This window comes from Lucilia sericata, unplaced genomic scaffold (genome assembly GCF_015586225.1).
Source record: "Lucilia sericata isolate MDLA Ls3-8-SP2 unplaced genomic scaffold, ASM1558622v1 Contig000002F_arrow, whole genome shotgun sequence".
Classification (NCBI taxonomy): Eukaryota; Metazoa; Arthropoda; class Insecta; order Diptera; family Calliphoridae; genus Lucilia; species Lucilia sericata.
In genome coordinates this window covers 2,506,644-2,525,031 of record NW_023994043.1, presented here as the reverse complement: position 1 = coordinate 2,525,031, position 18,388 = coordinate 2,506,644, and the positions used below count along the sequence as shown (strand labels likewise).

Here is an 18,388-nt window from a genome sequence, read left to right as displayed (position 1 = left end):
CTATAGACTAGACTAAAGCTAGACTATAGACATTTGTAATTATTCCATTTTTTCGTGAAAAAACGTCAAAAATCTCCAAATGCTGGTTAAGATTCGTAAAATTTCCCGCTAACCGCTAAAACACATTTTTTCCCGCAATTGCCATTTCAAAAACGTCAGATTTGACGGGAAAAACGTAAAATTGGCAACAATACTCCCAACTATAGTGGTGTATTGTATACAAAATAATAAATGTATCCTCTTTTAGGTTCTCAGTTACTCCGGTTTTTCTGGTAAAAACTAGCATACTGGACAAGTCTAGGAACACAGCTAATAATCAGAATTTTTAATTTTTTCTGTCCGATTCTTCCTTAATTTTGTCGATAGAGTTCTGCACTTTTGTGGGTCCAGTTCAATTTCCTCCTGTAGTTAATGAATTTAAAAAGTTCTAAAGAATTTTGATAACATATTTTAGCATAATTTCTTAAATAAACTAAAATATTTCCATAAAATCTAAATGCATTCTTAAGGAGAATACTCTCCCATTTGGTAATGACACACACACATACATACATATGACAATAAATAAAGGTTTTATGTAATAAAGTTGTATTTGGTAAAAAGACATTTATTTATTTATTTCTCTTTATTGATCAAATGTGTGCAAAATTTCAATCTAGAAAGCATGAGAGAAAACTCAACATAAAAACTGAAAACTTAAAAAACTTAAAAAAAAAACATTTGACATGTTGCCATGTTTGATTGCTTGTGTTGACATTGTGAACGTACGATCGATTGATGTAGCCAATGACAGATGCATTTGCATACTGATCGTATATTTTGTGTTGCACATACCCATACTTAGCTATTGTATTGTGGTACATTGTGGCAACATCCGTTGTTGTACTTTTATGTATTCCCAAGTAACAGATAAACGGGGCATGTGCCAACCTTGTATGCATCTTAGCTACAAGTTTAACACAGAAATCAAAGTTTTGATTTGTTTTACTATCCCCTACATGACTACAACAAGGAGTATTTAAGTTTACACTAATGTTTGCAAAAGACAAAATTTTTTTTAATATTTAAATCATATAGAAATTATAATTTTAAATATCATTCTCTTAATACAAATGTTTTAAATTTAACAAATTATACATTCAAATTTGAGAAATGCCAGTCATTTTAAATTATTTGGTAAATAACTGAAAATGTTAATCCCAATATTGCAAACATAAACTGCAACATATAATATCTTCCCAAACTATGTTGATTAAGCCCACAAATGTACATTTACCATTCTTCAATTGAATGAAAGAACGAATGTAAATTTGCATTGTAAAGTATTTGAAATAAATTTCATCAATAGAGGAAGACAGAAAAGTAACAGATAAATGCAAATTTGAAAATAAAAATCAATGAAATAGTTGTAAAAATGTTGTTGTTATTGTTACTGTCAGTATTGCTGTAATACAAGGTTAACTTGTACATATTTATGAAATGACATTTACAATTTACATTTAATATGAATTGTAGGCATGTTATGATAATAAATAAATTAAACTAAAAACTAAACTACATTGAATGTAATTATTTAACGAGATTTTGTAATTGAAATTACGCAAACGATGACAGAATTTTTTGCAAACTCCACTTCAAAAAAAGCAATAAATTAAATTATGATTTTTAATGGCATTTTACATAGACTACAAATAAATGCCGCTGCTTCATTCATTTCTTTTTATGAGTTACAAATTGCATTTAATAACTATTAAATATAATTTTTAATGCAAATGATTGTCATATTAGTTGTCAGTTAATCTATACCCACCTAATGTTACTAATTTGAGTTTCAAATAAAACTCGAGAATCCATATGAATAAAACCTAATATTATGTATCTAGCTAATTTGATTTTTCCCACTACAGCGTTATTTTAATAACATTTTAATAGCAACACCAATTTTTTTTGGTCAAAAGGGTAGTAAATATGTATATTGGCAGTTTCGTTACAAGTGACCCAACTTGAAAAATCGAGTTAGATGAAATTTGCACCAATGTTAGTACTATTGGATAGTAGGCCAGACACAAATCAGCTCTACACAGAGGGAAAAAGAAATATACACGCCTGGTACCAAACACACCAAACTGTTTATAATTTTCAATACCATACGTTGTCAAAGTATATACATACGTACGACAACATTATGTAATGTTGATAACATTGCAACAATTCGTTGTCGAAATCTAAATGTTATACACATCCGTTGTCTAAATGTTAACAAACGTGGTAAGCTCACTATTGGAAACGGATTGTTTGTTGCAATGTTGGCAACGTTGCGTTGTCAACATTACATAGTGTTGTCGTAAGTATGTATGTATATACTTTGACAACGTTGTCTAAATGTTAACAAACGTGGTAAGCTCACTTTTGACAAACATTTAGACAACGGATGTGTATAAAATTTAGATTTCGACAACGAATTGTTGCAATGTTGATAACGTTGCGTTGTCAACAATACATAGTGTTATCGTACGTATGTATATTAGACCGAGTCACAAAAAATGGTGCTAGAGTTACCCGACGTTTTTTAATGATTAATACATCATGGGACGCGGCTTTGAAACCCCTTTTAAATGATACCCTATATTGAATATATAGTTTCAAAACAAAACTAAAATTAAAAAAAAAAAAATAATTCAAAAATATCTTTTTTTAAATTTGATCCAGCTCAAGAACGGCCATCGCTAGACTTAAAATATTTTGGGAATAATCATAAAACAAAACAAGGCAAATTTTGAGAGGAGTAACAAAAACACGTTTTTACTTTCAATACCGAGTGAGTCGGTCTAATGTATATACTTTGACAACGGATGTTATTGAAAAATTATAAACTCTTTGGTGTCAATTTGGTATCAGGCGTGTATATTTCCTTTTCCCTCTGTGTATCGGACAAGAACTGCCGGAGTTAGAGTGGGTCAAAAAAAACTAAAACGCTTTTTTATAACATTTAAGAAAACTTACATATATATTATTATCAGTGTATGTATGCATTGTGAAAGACACTCATCTGCATTTAAAAGAGTCCCGTTATTTACAGTCTAAACGACTAAACCTAGAGTTATGATATTTTGAGACTAAATGTATTTTGACCATGTGCATCTACAAATTTTTGGAAATAAAAACAGGTAAACTCGCAGAAATGTTACATTTATCATTGCTATTCCAAAGACAAGCGGACAGGTGTCTGTTACTTTTTCGAAATTCGATTCCTTTTAGGAATAAATAAATAAATAAATAATAACTGTATTATTGAAATTTTCGAAAATTCTGTTTCTTAGGGTAAAAATTATACCTATTTTTTAGTACTTTTACTTATATGTATTTACAAATATTAAATAAAGGTCACCCATTACGATATTGATTGTTTAATAAAATTTTTGTTTCTTCAGTAGGTTGTCATTCGAATAAAAATTATTCGATTAATCGAGGAAAAAAATTTGTTTGAATAAAAAAATTCCTATTTAGAATAATGCGAAAAAATTTTGTCGATTAATCAAATATTCGAATAATATCGAATATTTAAGAATATTTTATTATACATAGCATTGAAATTATGTAAATATTCTGTATTATAAATCTAAATATAAAGATATGTTATAATTGAAACAAAACTTATACTACTTTTTGGAGTTTAGAAAAATTTTTGTTTTGCAATGTTAAAAATAAAATGGTTCTAGTTTTAAAAGTGATTATCTTAGCCATGAAATGTAGTCCTAGTCCTACTATGACACATTGCTTATGCTTCAATAATCTGGTTGACTTCTTTGGACAAGAAGTGTAATATCAAACTACAACTGGGAGTTCAGCGTACATGCTGCTTGGGTACATCTGGTGCCATAGGCACAATGTCAAGCAAGACTCTGGAAACGTTGTTGATATTCCACCCATTGAAACATATGTATTTAAGATATGAGGCGGCACTTACAACCGAACGGCTCATAACTTTAGGCGAATTGGCCAAAGCGGTTAAAGGCCACGTCATTTATGTATACTGGACACATTGGAAGGCTATAAACAATCAAGCCGAACATTTCTCACGAACACTGATTGGGAAATTCTTTGGAATTACGGCCAGGAAACTGAACATTGAAAGATAATACATTCAGTGGACACTATGTTGTTTTTGTTTACCAATAAACCTTGTTTACAAATAAACCTCTTTCATGAAAAGCAGCGCACAACAGACCCGATAGTGTTGTTGTGTGGTTAGATTTAATGTAGTGAGATTCAACTAAGTTACTTATTTAAAAGTGTATTAATGTATGAAAACAGTTTTTACCCGTATCTTAAGATTTTTTAAGGTGTTTGGCAAGTTTATTTATAATTTATTAAATTATTCGAATAAAAATGTTTTTCGTTATTCGTTCGAATAATAGAATATTTTTTAAAATTTAATCGACTACTCGAATAAAAAAATATAGTACATTTTGATTCGAACAATTTTAAATGACAACCTTAATTGACAACCCTAGTAGGTAGGAAAAAAACACCAAAAGGGGCATAAAATCAAAATTGAAAATTTTAATCTTGCAAAGGTATGTATGTTTCTGGATGAAAATGGAAGAAGAATTCATCACACTTTTTATACCCACCATCAAAAAAGTAGGGGGGTGTATATTATTGTATTGTATTGTAACACATCGAAATATTGTTCATAGACATATATTCTAGGCCCATATTAAATTCTAAGACGATCTAGCCATGTCCGTCCGTCTGAATGTTAAAATCACGATAGGGACCACACGGGAGGAGCTAGACAGTTGAAATTTTGCATAAATATTCTCTATTGATAAGGTTTGTTTGAAATTTACCTATGTCGGTCAATGATTTCGCCTAGCCCCCATACAAGTGGCCCCGAAAAACTGCTTTAAAAGTCATAACTGTCATAAGTTTTATACGAGACAAAATCTATTTATAAGGTTTTATGAGGATCTGCCCTACTCTCCATATAAGGCCATCTTCTGGAAATTTCTTTAACGATAATTACTGACAGCGATGATATTTGATATAAACAAGTTTTATATGATCCAAAATCGGCCTACAGAATGTTATTAGGATCGCTTAATAATTGACCCTACCCCCCCCTAAAATGTCCTTTGGTCCATTGTCCATTGACCTAGGCCCTATTCCAAATATCACCCTGATTTTTATAGGGTTGTAGAACTAAGTCATTCAAAAAATTAGGCTGATAGGATAATGTTAACAAGCTCTGAAATTTTGAGGTGCATTAATGAGGGGGAAATTTGATTTTTTTCAGTTTTTGCTAAAATGTTGCCATTAAATAATTAAATTTAAATTTTATTGTAAAGTAATTTTTGTCTTTTTAGAAATTTCGATATTTAAATAATGATAAGCATTTAAACTATTTGCAATATTTTTACATTTATTTGAGTAGTAACGATTTTCTTAACACTAATTACTAAATAAGATACATACTTATAAACAAATCCTTATGAATTTACAAAAGAAATATTCTATACCGTAAGACCTGCTAAACATTTTTCTAACTCCTCATAGATTTTAGAAGATTCTTCAACATAAACGCGAGAACACTCATCAGTGCAGCGATTTTGATTATACTCAATGATTTCGTATTTTATTTTTATGTAATCCATTTTATCTTTAGCGATATTTTGTATATTGTAAGCAGCTTTAGTTGATTCACCAGCCTGAAATTGTTAAGAATTATAATAAAATTTAAGAAAACATGAACACAAAAATATCTATTTAAGTACTTACCACATTGCCAAAACATTCGAAAAACTCATAAGCAGATTTGTTATTTTTAGAACAAGTTTGAAATTTACCACAAACTTGTTCCGCAGATCTTTCCAGGTCTCTGCGATCTCGTTGAACCTCTAAATCAATTATAGCACGATCTTCAGCGGAATGTTGTAAACAAATTTCATAATCAGCTTCGTAATTCTTGGTTAACTCATTTAATTTGGGTATATAAATTGAAAAACATTCCATACTACGTTCAGGACTAGCCGATATCAAGGAGCTGTTTTTGAGTAGTATATCGGCAATTCTATTTTCAGAGAATAGTTTATTGTCGTTACAGTAGACCTTAAAGAACAGTGCAAAAATAATGCAAGTTATCAGAAGATATTTCGACATGTCCGCTTTCTAGAATTTAATTATTTAAAATGAACTAGTTAGTGCTATTCTAAATTGGATTTTATAATTTTGGCAAACAAAAAACACTTAAAAGTATAAAAATATCATTAATAATTCGCTTGGTATTGGATTTTTGATAAGAGATATAAAAAATTCCTAATCTGAAATATACATTTTAATCAACTTTATTAAATTTTACTTCCTTTGATTAGTTTCTATTTGGTTTTTCCATAGTACATAAAATTATTCGAATGCATATATTTCATGCATTGAAACAGCTTAGCAGAATAAAATAGAACTCGATGCCAGCGCGATTAATTAATAGCAATTATCTATCTATCTATCTATCTATCTATCTATCTATCTATTCTATCTATCTATCTATCTATCTATCTATCTATCTATCTATCTATCTATCTATCTATCTATCTATCTATCTATCTATCTATCTATCTATCTATCTATCTATCTATCTATCTATCTATCTATCTATCTATCTATCTATCTATCTATCTATCTATCTATCTATCTATCTATCTATCTATCTATCTATCTATCTATCTATCTATCTATCTATCTATCTATCTATCTATCTATCTATCTATCTATCTATCTATCTATCTATCTATCTATCTATCTATCTATCTATCTATCTATCTATCTATCTATCTATCTATCTATCTATCTATCTATCTATCTATCTATCTATCTATCTATCTATCTATCTATCTACTATCTATCTATCTATCTATTCTATCTATCTATCTATCTATCTATCTATCTATCTATCTATCTATCTATCTATCTATCTATCTATCTATCTATCTATCTATCTATCTATCTATCTATCTATCTATCTATCTATCTATCTATCTATCTATCTATCTATCTATCTATCTATCTATCTATCTATCTATCTATCTATCTATCTATCTATCTATCTATCTATCTATCTATCTATCTATCTATCTATCTATCTATCTATCTATCTATCTATCTATCTATCTATCTATCTATCTATCTATCTATCTATCTATCTATCTATCTATCTATCTATCTATCTATCTATCTATCTATCTATCTATCTATCTATCTATCTATCTATCTATCTATCTATCTATTTATCTATCTATCTATCTATCTATCTATCTATCTATCTATCTATCTATCTATCTATCTATCTATCTATCTATCTATCTATCTATCTATCTATCTATCTATCTATCTATCTATCTATCTATCTATCTATCTATCTATCTATCTATCTATCTATCTATCTATCCTATCTATCTATCTATCTATCTATCTATCTATCTATCTATCTATCTATCTATCTATCTATCTATCTATATCTATCTATCTATCTATCTATCTATCTATCTATCTATCTATCTATCTATCTATCTATCTATCTATCTATCTATCTATCTATCTATCTATCTATCTATCTATCTATCTATAATCAGCCACTGAGCTCACCCTGGGGGCATGTTTCCTTGATGGAAGACCCAATCTTCGTGGGATTGCAATCCCGGGGAAAAGAGGTGCTACCAATACCTCTAGTCTGTCGGGGCTATAAACTGGTGATGATTAAATGTATCCTCGGCCTTTTCTTGGAATGATTTGACATGATGTTGTACCAGAGAACCACATAATCTGGTACTACGGGTGTCCAGTTCCCTGGTCTGTTGCTTAAGGTTCCTTCGGTATCCATGTAGTGGCTGTGGTTTAAACCCATGCAATGCAAGCATATCCATACATATATTTATAAGAGCTAGTCTAATATCCACTTTAGTTAAGAAACTACAACATTTACCAAAATAACCGATAACGCAATAATAATAATAATAATAATGCGTGGCTATTTAAAGATTAAAATCTGGCATAGGCTTTTAGTTAATCGACTTTAGATTATAATTATCTGATTCATAACAAATCATATAGAAATCTACAAGTCACGAAAAAAGCATAGAAAATATACGATTTGCTATGTTTAGAAATTATATCAAATCATTTATATTCGTTTCTTAGTTGAGAGCAGTCATGTCAAAATACTTTCTAATTACTTACATAGGCTTTGTTCTAGTCTTTAATACAAATTGTTTGGGGCGTAAGCCAATTATCGAAAATCAAATCGCTAATATTCTTCTAAAATCCAGTCCATTAGTAGAGAAGACACCACAGCAAAGTATGGAGTGTTTTGCAATTTATATACCAAAACTAAATAATTTAACCAAAACCTATGAGTTCGAGTATGAAACTTGTTTACAACTTTCGACGGAATACCGAGATTCCCTAGATTTGGAAATTCAAAAAGAGCGCTTACACTTGGAAGAATCAACTGAAGAAGTTTGTAATAGTTTCAAAAGTTGTTCCAGCAAAACTGAAACTTTTGAATTTTTCGAATGCTTTAGTAATGTTGTAAGTATGAAATATATTTTAATTACAAATAAAATGCAAATAATTTTTATATTTTACATTTTAGGCTGCTGAATCCACTAAAACCATTTATAACATTCAAAACATATCCAAGGACAAAATGGAATATATTAAAATTAAAGAAGACGCCATTGAGTACGATCAAAATCGTTGTACTGATAAATGTTCTCGTGTCTATGTCGAGGAATCTACAAAAATCTATGACGATTTGGATAAATGTTTAGCTGGTGTAGTCATTGATTCGCCAACTCAAATTCCTAGTGTTAAGGTTTAAAAACGTCTTGTAAATGAAAATCATTGTTCAAATTTTTCGAAATTGCATTTTTACAAACATTTCAAAGTATATAGTAAAGCTTTAATTCATATGCTTAAATATCAAACCGTATAGTTTAAGTTAATCAATATTTTTGAGTGAAAACATCAGCGCAAACACATAATACCCCCCCCCCCTACTACAGTGGTATAGAGTATAAAAATTATAGGTTTCTGAAATCCATAAACATTTATATATTTTTAGTTAAACTACGTTTATATACATATATAAATATTAGCACTTACTGGTAGTATATACATATGTAAGTGTGATTTTATTAAATTTTGCATAAAAACTTGTTCTAATTTTGATTTAAGATCCAAGTATAAATATGCATAAAACTTTAAAGTTAAAATACATAGAAATGACTTTATTCTTCCAGACAACTGCAATGTCTGGGAACATCAATCATCTGGTTGTATTCAAATGATGGAACTTTAGGGAAAACTCCTACAAAAGTGTGAAGAAAAAACGAAAACACAATTTTCCACTACAAAGCATTAAACAAATACGCAAATATTCCTTTGGAATAGTATTCTTTTGGAAAAGTATCTTTTGTTAGAAAACATACACATTTGCATATATAGTTTAAAACATTTTTAAAGCGAGGCTAAACTAAAAAGTTGTTTAAATAATTAAGAACTCTTTGTCTTATAAATATAATGTCTTAAAAAGTACTTTTCATTTCAACCTCGTATCTTGCCGATTGTCAGGATGATGTTACATCTCTGAGACTCATTTACACTTTGGGGAATATTTCACACCACAGTAGAACAAATACCATCGCAAACATAGTACATAGATATGATGACGATTGAGAGTGCCTTGAAGTATTTTAACATTAAAGATGAAGTTGTTTTGTTTTTCGCCTCAAAACATTATTTATTCAAAAAACATAATAAGCTCATTTTACAATAGAAATAAAATTATTCAGATACACTGAAACAACGTACATAAAACAATATAAACAAACTTAACGAAACAAGATTCATATAGAAATTAAAAGGAATCCAACTAAAAGTTGGCAATGATACGTGCATTTATTGTTAGTTCTTTCATTAAATAGCAGCGCCTAATTGTATGCTATTTATATGTGTCATAGTTGTTTACAGCTTGAAGCTACAAAAAGATACGTATCTACACCTATACTTAATTTACCGAATAAATTGTATGCATTGCTAAATGTATAACACGTTTACTCATGTTTATTTCGAATAAATGAAATTCGTTGGAAGGGTTCAGAGGGGAACCTAGAGGGATTAAATATTTCGAAATCCTTATTGATCTATATGGGGCAAACACAAATTTATAACAATTGCAGATCTAAGCAATTTTAAATACATTCCACAATTCAGTAATATCGTTAGTTTTTTATATACATATTTTTTTTTAATTTATAAGATTGCAAACCATATTCTATCATATAAAATAAATGATGTTGACAGCCTGTAAAGAAAGAGTAATAGCATCTTAAGAAAGTTTATTGTTACCTACCCCCCATCCATAGCTCTAAACTTGCAATTACTTACCAACTGTCACTTTCATACGTAATATGCCGCACAATAAATGTAAAAAATGGTATTGTACGTATGTTTCGTGTAAAATATAATAGAAAAATTACATTGTAAAAAAATTTTTGTTCAAAGTTTATAAAGAATAAAAATTTGAAAGACGCACTGCATAGCATGATGCTTAAAATGTGATGAAACAATTTGTCATTTGTGTTTTGACACAAAGACACATAGACTTAGCAAGGACCAAAGGGTAAATTATTATATTTACTTCTTATTCATACGTGTATATTTTACATACACACTAGACTCGTCATTATCATTAACAGCATCTACGCCATCTTATGTACGAAGTATCATCTGTTTTAAACAAGTTACAATGTGATATGAAATATTGGATACAAAAGTAATATATTTTATTTGGAAATAAAATGACGGATTCGTATTAAGCTGTTCTAATTTGCTTAACTATTTTCATTTAAAAATCCTATATAAAACAATTAAGAATTTATAGTTGGGCATGACCGACCAGATGATACCCTACACCAATGATTACGTTAAAAATATAATCAATATTTTTTTAATAATAAAGTGTTTAATTATATTTTTACCCTAATATTTGAACAATTTGTTGGCAAAAAAGCGATTTTCTAAAAGAGGGGTTATATGGGGGCAGGGGGTTAATATAGCCCTATCTTTATAATTTACGTCTATATCAGTTATTTATGCAGAATATCATCGTGATATTAGTGTTTATAACTGAATCTTGACAATCAAGTAATCTTCTGAAAGGGACTTTGTATGGGGAAAAGGGTCAAATAAGGACCGATCATTACGAAAGTTTTGGTGATGTTTGAAGTGATACAAGAACATTTAACATATTTATGAGATCAAAAGCCCTATCCGGGGGGTATGGTTGTATGTGGGCAAAAGAAATCACTTCCTTGGGTCAAAAGAAGTGTATGTGCCAAATTTCATCAAATTATCTAGAATATGGAATAGCCGAATATAGCCAAGGAGAAAACGAATTGTCCAGGGACGGCGCACATGCAAAATTTTTTAACGGATGCCAATTTTTGTTTTGAAGGACTTAGATTGGGTTATATATATCTATATATATAAAATTCTAACGTTACTGACTGACTGACTGATTCACTGACTGATTCATCATCGCACAGCCTAAACGGTTGAAGCTAAAGAGCTGAAATTTGGACAGGAGGTTGGTCTCCCGCCAAATAGATCCACTAAGACGGGATTTTTGGAAATTCGAATGTTTAGGGGGTAAAAAAGGGTAAAAACGGGTAAATTCGGTAACCTTATATCTCCTAAACTAGAAAAGATACAAAAACAGTTTAAAGCTTATCGCCGTTCATTTAAAAAATAAACGGACAGGTGTCTGGTACTTTTTTAAAATTCGGCCCCTTTAGGGAATAAACGGGTAAAAACTGTATTTTGGTACTTTTTTCGCACCCCATGTATCTTTTAAACCAGTGCACATTCAAAAAATATTTTTGACTCCTTCATAACTTAACGAAAAAATAAAAATATGAATTTAGTACTTTTTGGATATTCGGACGTTTAAGGGGTTAAAATTGTACCTATTTTTGGTACTTTTTTCATAAAACATTGTTTTTGGTTTATTAACTTATACATATGAATACATAACAACTACGATGTTGCAACTTTTTGGAATAGAATTTTTATTTCGTTAATGGGGAAGAAAAAAGTACCAAAAGGGGTAAAAACGGGAAATTTTATTTTATTCAACCACAATGATCCAATTTAGATAAAATTTTTAAATTTAGAAACACTAAATATCCTAATGGGGTATTATTTGGAACCCCGGTATCAAGTGATATTTTTTGGTACTTTTCATTCTCCAACTGGTCCTTTTTGAGTTTTCTATGATATTGAAATAGAAACATGAAATTAATAATAAAGGGACTTTTCGCTACTTTTTCGTTCTACACAGGTACTTTTTTGAGTTTTCTTTAAAATTAAACCTAGAAACATGAAATTAAGCATGTAGAGCTCGGAGTAAATGAGAATCTATAAAATGGTACTTTTTGGTACTTTTTCGTTCTTCAAAAGGTACTTTTTGAATTTTCTATAATATTGAACCTAGAAACATGAAATTAAACATATAGAGACCGGAGTAAATGAGAATCTATAAAAGGGGACTTTTTTGTACTTTTTCATCCTTCGACTGGTACTTTTTGAGTTTTCTATAAAATTTAACCTAGAAACATAAAATTAAGCATGTAGAGCCCTTAGTAAATGAGAATCTATAAAAGGGGACTATTTGGTACTTTTTCGTCTTTCGACTGGTACTTTTTGAGTTTTCTATAAAATTTAACCTAGAAACATGAAATTAAGCATGTAGAGCCCGGAGTAAATGAGAATCTATAAAAGGGGACTTTTTGGTACTTTTTCGTCCTTCGACTGGTACTTTTTGAGTTTTCTATAAAATTTAACCTAGAAACATAAAATTAAGCATGAAGAGCCCTTATTAAATGAGAATCTATAAAAGGGGACTATTTGGTACTTTTTCGTCTTTCGACTGGTACTTTTTGAGTTTTCTATAAAATTTAACCTAGAAACATGAAATTAAGCATGTGGAGCCCTTAGTAAATGAGAATCTGTAAAAGGGTACTTTTTCGTCTTTCGACTGGTACTTTTTGAATTTTCTATAATATTGATCCTAGAATCATGAAATTAAGCATGTAGAGCCTGGAGTAAATGAGAATCTATAAAAGGGGACTTTTTGGTACTTTTTCGTCCTTCGACTGGTACTTTTTGAGTTTTTTATTAAATTGAACCTAGAAACATGAAATTAAGCAAGTACAGCCAAGATTAAGTGATAACCTATAAAAGGGGACTTTTCGGCACTTTTTCGTTCTTCAAAAGGTACTTTTTGAATTTTCTATAATATTGAACGTACGTAGAGCCCGGAGTAAGTGAGAACATATAAAAGAGGACTTTTTGGTAATTTTTCGTTCTTCCAAAGGTACTTTTTGTGTTTTTCATAACATGAAATTAACCATGTGGGGCCCGGAGTTAATGAAAATCTATAAAAGGGGATCCTTTGGTAATTTTTCGTTCTTCAACTGGTACTTTTTTAATTTTCTATAATATTGAACTTAGGAACATGAAATTAAATAAAAGAGGTCTTTTGTTACTTTTTCGTACTTCATTGGTACTTTTTGAGTTTTCTAAAATATTGAATATATAAACATAAATTTAAATAGGGGACTTTTTGATATTGCAGATATATATACATTTACAATAATATTTATTTTATTCCATTACGATGAGGGTAGCGAAGCACACTGGGTATAGCTAGTAACTAATAAAATCTTTATTTATAAACAAAACTTATTGAAAACTTAAACTTTTTTTAAATTTGTCATTCTGAATAAGTGAAAAAATTTTGTCAAAAGATCAAAGGAAATTGTACAATTCCCAAAAATTTGAAAGATATTATTATTATTCTCGGGATTAGGAAAATACATTGGAGATAGATAGGGAACGCATTAAGGCTTTCTTATCATAGCTTTGGGATTTTAGAACATGTGATCCAAAGTTTTAATTTTTATTAAAAATAGGCCAAATTCGCCGTTTAGAAAGGCCAGATTTATTTCCAAAAAATTTGCATTCTGCCCAATAGTGTGTTGGTCCACATTTTCGACTAGCATCCATACAAATTCGACATAAAGTTATAAATATATTAATTAGACGGCATTTGTGATGAAATTTTGCAAAATTTAGTTTTATTTCAGGGTAAATTATATTCTAAAGTACATTCCCGAATGAGGACGCGTTCAGAAAATTTTGCTTAAAAATCAAATTTTATCGGACCAACATTTTTATGAAATTTATTATGATCGATCCATATTAAATCCATGAACACGTATAATGTTCCTTCAGAAAATAACATTAAAGCTTAAATGCCAATATAGTGATGAAATGTGGTATAAAAAATTTTTATTGCAACCAAAATTTTTCTGCCAAATTCTATGTCGATCGCTCCAAAATTGGACCTAATAAAAATTTTAAAAAAGTAAAGCTTACATATATAGAGCAAAAATATAAATATTATTTGTCACACTATTAAATAAATATTTGTCGGATGATTCTAGTGTCAGACATTTTATTAAGGGACACATATGTTTTCCACATATAGCATGATTAAAGTTGTCATAAGAAACAAGTGCGTCTATTTTATCCATTTGCTTTTTATAGAATATCATTTGTCATTGTTTCCATGCTCCTTTTTTATTAATACTGCGTTCTTTTAGATTTTGTTATTTTTTAGAATCAACATTTTGAAAAAGATAGTTTTTCTTATCTGATAATAATAAATATATGTAATTACAACCCAGGGACATTTTCAGAACTTGTTCTATGGAACCACTTCAGATTTCTATGGAACCACTTCAGATTTTTAAACAACAATTTTGGAACTAGTGATGTCACTATTACTTCTGGAATCCTTTCATGGGATCATTGTTTGTAGGAATTTGAATTATTTGTAAATTTATGTATAAAAAAAAACTTGAAAAGTAAGGTGTTTTAAGTCATTATTTTAACACGGAGATGACATTAGAGACATTACTTACCACGCTTATAAATAGGGAGTTAGATAAGTACTTACTACGATCGCTTGCAAATAGGGAGTAGTTTTGTTTCTGAGAAGAAAATTGCTTTCGAAGATACGCCCACTGCGTCATTATTAGTTTTCGCAAAAAAATTTCGTTTGTGTTAAAAACAAAGTTCAAAATAATATGTAAATAATATATTATTTGTAAGTTATTAATAGACCCATTCAAAGTAATGCAGACGGTATGTAGTAGTCATTGAAAAGTAAGTTGTTGAGTTAGTACAAGTCATTACCATGTTTTTTCTGGGAAGTATACAATACATTTTCCATTTGTATCTTTAATGAGGTTCTTATTGCTGCTATCGTGTAGTGTAATTGCAAATGGTTCCTATTGTTATTGTTAACATTTTCATTTTAAGTTTTTGCATGTTTTCCCATATTTATAGCCATTGCGTTGGCTAAAATGAAATTCACGTTTACCGCGGGCAGCAGCAGACATTGTATTGTGGCTTAAGGAAACCGGAAATACGATTTTAAAGCTCAACACAAATAAAAAGTCACAACATGTACAGTCAAATTTAAACGGAACACAAATAAATAAAAAAGTCTTTGTGTGTCGACAACGCCATAGTTGAAATAAATGCCATGTTATTTTCATAAAATATGGCCATTTTTTACAAACATCTCTCTCACACACACAATAATTCCGTTGACCTTATTTGTTGTAGACATATGTATTGGCTTTCTTTCATATTTTGATGTTTGTTTCCAAACTCCATGCTGGATATGTCTGGGCTGTAGTGGGCAATTATAAATTGTACCAACATCTAATGTTTATTAATTTATCGGTCTTAATTGTTTCAAAATCGAAGAACAATATATAAATATTGACATAAATGAACTACTGGTCAAATCATTATAAGTCTTTTTTTATTTACTTTAGCAAAGAACTCCAAAACGATTATAATCTTCGTCCTGTCTCTTTTAATTTCCCAAAAAAGTGCTAAAGAAGAGAACAGTCTTTGTTCAATTTTGGTTTTTGCTGGTTTTTAACTGCTTGAAATTGGGATTTTTTCATAGAAGTAGAACCATCAACGATTCCTTGAGAATGTGATTTACTTAATGGTATACGCACAATTGGGACGAACGACGAACAATTGGGACGAACGACGAACGACGTATAGCACGACGAACTAATCGACAAAAATTCGTTGCGTAAATTCGTCGAATGGAACACAATCAAATTATTCGTACTGCGAATTCGTTTGAAAATTTGTTTGTTCGAAATTGGAAAAAGTAAGGAAAAGGAACAAAAATTATATTTTTGTGAACCACACGATTTTGAGATAATTTTAACAGCTTTAGAATTTATTCGAACATTATTTCGAAATTATAAAATGTAAGAAATTGGCCTCGAAAAGAACTAATATTATATTTTTGTGAATATCCCCAATTTTGAGATTATTTTAACAGCTTCAAAATTTTGTCGAACATACTTCGAATTTTCGAACTTAATTTTAAATATTCCAACATAGCATTGTAGTGTCCTCAAGTGTACTCCAGATTGCCAAATTTCAGACAATTCGGGCCATAGCATTAAAAAGTTTTCGAACTTAAGTTCGAATTTTCGAAAATTTTATTTTTAGATTTTATTACCCAGAGATTATTTTAAGAGCATAAACATTTTTTCGAACATAATTTCGAATTTTCGAATATAATTTCGAATATTCGAACATAATATTGTATTGTCATTAGCTGTACCCACAACCGCAAAATTTCAGCAAATTCGGACTATCGGAATCGGTTTTAAAACAATTTTCCCCAATTAATTCGTCGTTTGTCTGCGTAAGAAATAGAAATAAACCTATCGCACAGTTCGTTACGTACGACGAATTTCGTCATACGCAATGATTGTGTACATTTTCATATACCCAAGTGTGTTCTATTTCTGACGACGAATATTCGTTCCGAAAAATTCGTCGTTCGTCCCAATTGTGCGTATACTATAACATTCAATAGCAGTTTAAATATTTTTTGAATTTTATTAAACAAATGTTAAAAGTTTTAAAAAATGTGTATCATAAGTGTTTATGGACAATATATTACGGACAATATATTTAGCGGTACCCCTATGATTTGAATTTGGCTGATTTCGGGAAAATCTATGTTTTCGTAATATTTTAGAGAAAACGTCTTAATTCTTTAATTAAAATGTACCAAAAGTACTATTATGCCAACTTTTTAATACTAGAGATAATGGTTATGGAGTCAGTATCCTTAAAACGAACTAACAAACACACATTTATCCATATGACGTAAAACGTTTTATGATCAAACTCCTAACAAGCTTATGAATAATTATACTCATAAAAATGTATAAATAAATTCTTTCATTTTTCAATTTAATAACATTTAAGTGGTACAATTTATTTATGTCATTTTCTTTTTTTTCCCATATACATATTTCGTACCTCATTGTAAAATACAATTAATTTTATTGCATGGCAGGAGTATGAAAAAAGCACAACAAAATAAAAAGGAACGTGACATCCGTTTGCTAATGGTTCCTTTTATGAACGAATGAATAGAAAATGTTATATGAACTGGAGCACACATCTACAATATACATACGGTGGGCAGTGAAAAAGATCTTTGAATAATTTCTAAATGATTAGTTCGATTTTTATAAAATTTAAAATATTCTTAAATCAAACAAGTAAGAAATTATAGTCGGTCGAGGCCAACCATATAATACCCTACACCTGTTACAAAAATAAAATGTGATTTAGTTTTCATTAAAGTTGAATTGTACATTGCCTCAGATATACTTAAGTCATTTATTGTTGAATAAAATTGTGGACATTTAAGTCAAATTTTGAAGAGGGCTTTGTATAGGGGCTATGGTCAAATGTGACCCTATAATTATAAAATTCATGACAGTCATTAAGGCTAGTATAGAACTTGGTTTTGCAGCTTTTTGTCGAGATACGAGTATATTAAACATAATCATGAACTTAAAAGCCCTATTCGTCGGGTTCAGTTGTATGAGGACTAGGTGAAATAATGGACCGATTTTCAATAGGCTTCGTCTCCGGTACCATAGAAAATCATGTGCCAAATTTCATAGAATTATCTTCAAAATTATCTGTAGTTTGATTACAAACTTTACAAGCCCGATTCAGGGGTTCGTTGTATGGGGGCTTGGTGAAATAATGGACCGATCTTAACCATTTTCAACCATTTTTCGTCCCTGGGACAATAGAAGATCATGTATCTAATTTCATTGAATTATCTTCAAAATTGCGACCTGTAGTTTGATTACAAGGTTTACATGGACGGACAGACGGACGGGCATGGCTAAAT

General features: G+C 29.8%; 2 protein-coding genes across 2 annotated transcripts; one reads left to right on the top strand and one right to left on the bottom strand.

The window, feature by feature from the left end:
* Positions 1-5,405: 5,405 nt before the first annotated feature.
* LOC119615926 (protein TsetseEP-like) lies at positions 5,406-6,192 on the bottom strand. The gene is made up of 2 exons (XM_037971969.1): positions 5,782-6,192; positions 5,406-5,711 (listed from the first exon to the last, which is right to left on the bottom strand). Exons 1-2 carry the CDS (start codon positions 6,160-6,162, stop codon positions 5,517-5,519), a joined length of 576 nt encoding a protein of 191 aa, XP_037827897.1. The 5' UTR covers positions 6,163-6,192; the 3' UTR covers positions 5,406-5,516.
* A 2,013-nt stretch (positions 6,193-8,205) lies between these two features.
* LOC119615152 lies at positions 8,206-8,923 on the top strand. Its single transcript, XM_037971265.1, has 2 exons — positions 8,206-8,583; positions 8,648-8,923. The coding sequence occupies exons 1-2, from the start codon at positions 8,206-8,208 to the stop codon at positions 8,873-8,875; spliced, it is 606 nt and encodes a 201-aa protein (XP_037827193.1). The 3' UTR covers positions 8,876-8,923.
* Positions 8,924-18,388: the final 9,465 nt, after the last annotated feature.

Coding starts and splice junctions, on each gene's coding strand:
- LOC119615926 (XM_037971969.1), bottom strand. CDS start 6,162: ATGTCGAAATATCTTCTGATAACTTGCATTATTTTTGCACTGTTCTTT. Junction 5,712..5,781: donor TCGAATGTTTTGGCAATGTG/GTAAGTACTTAA, acceptor TAACAATTTCAG/GCTGGTGAATCAACTAAAGC.
- LOC119615152 (XM_037971265.1), top strand. CDS start 8,206: ATGTCAAAATACTTTCTAATTACTTACATAGGCTTTGTTCTAGTCTTT. Junction 8,584..8,647: donor TCGAATGCTTTAGTAATGTT/GTAAGTATGAAA, acceptor TTTACATTTTAG/GCTGCTGAATCCACTAAAAC.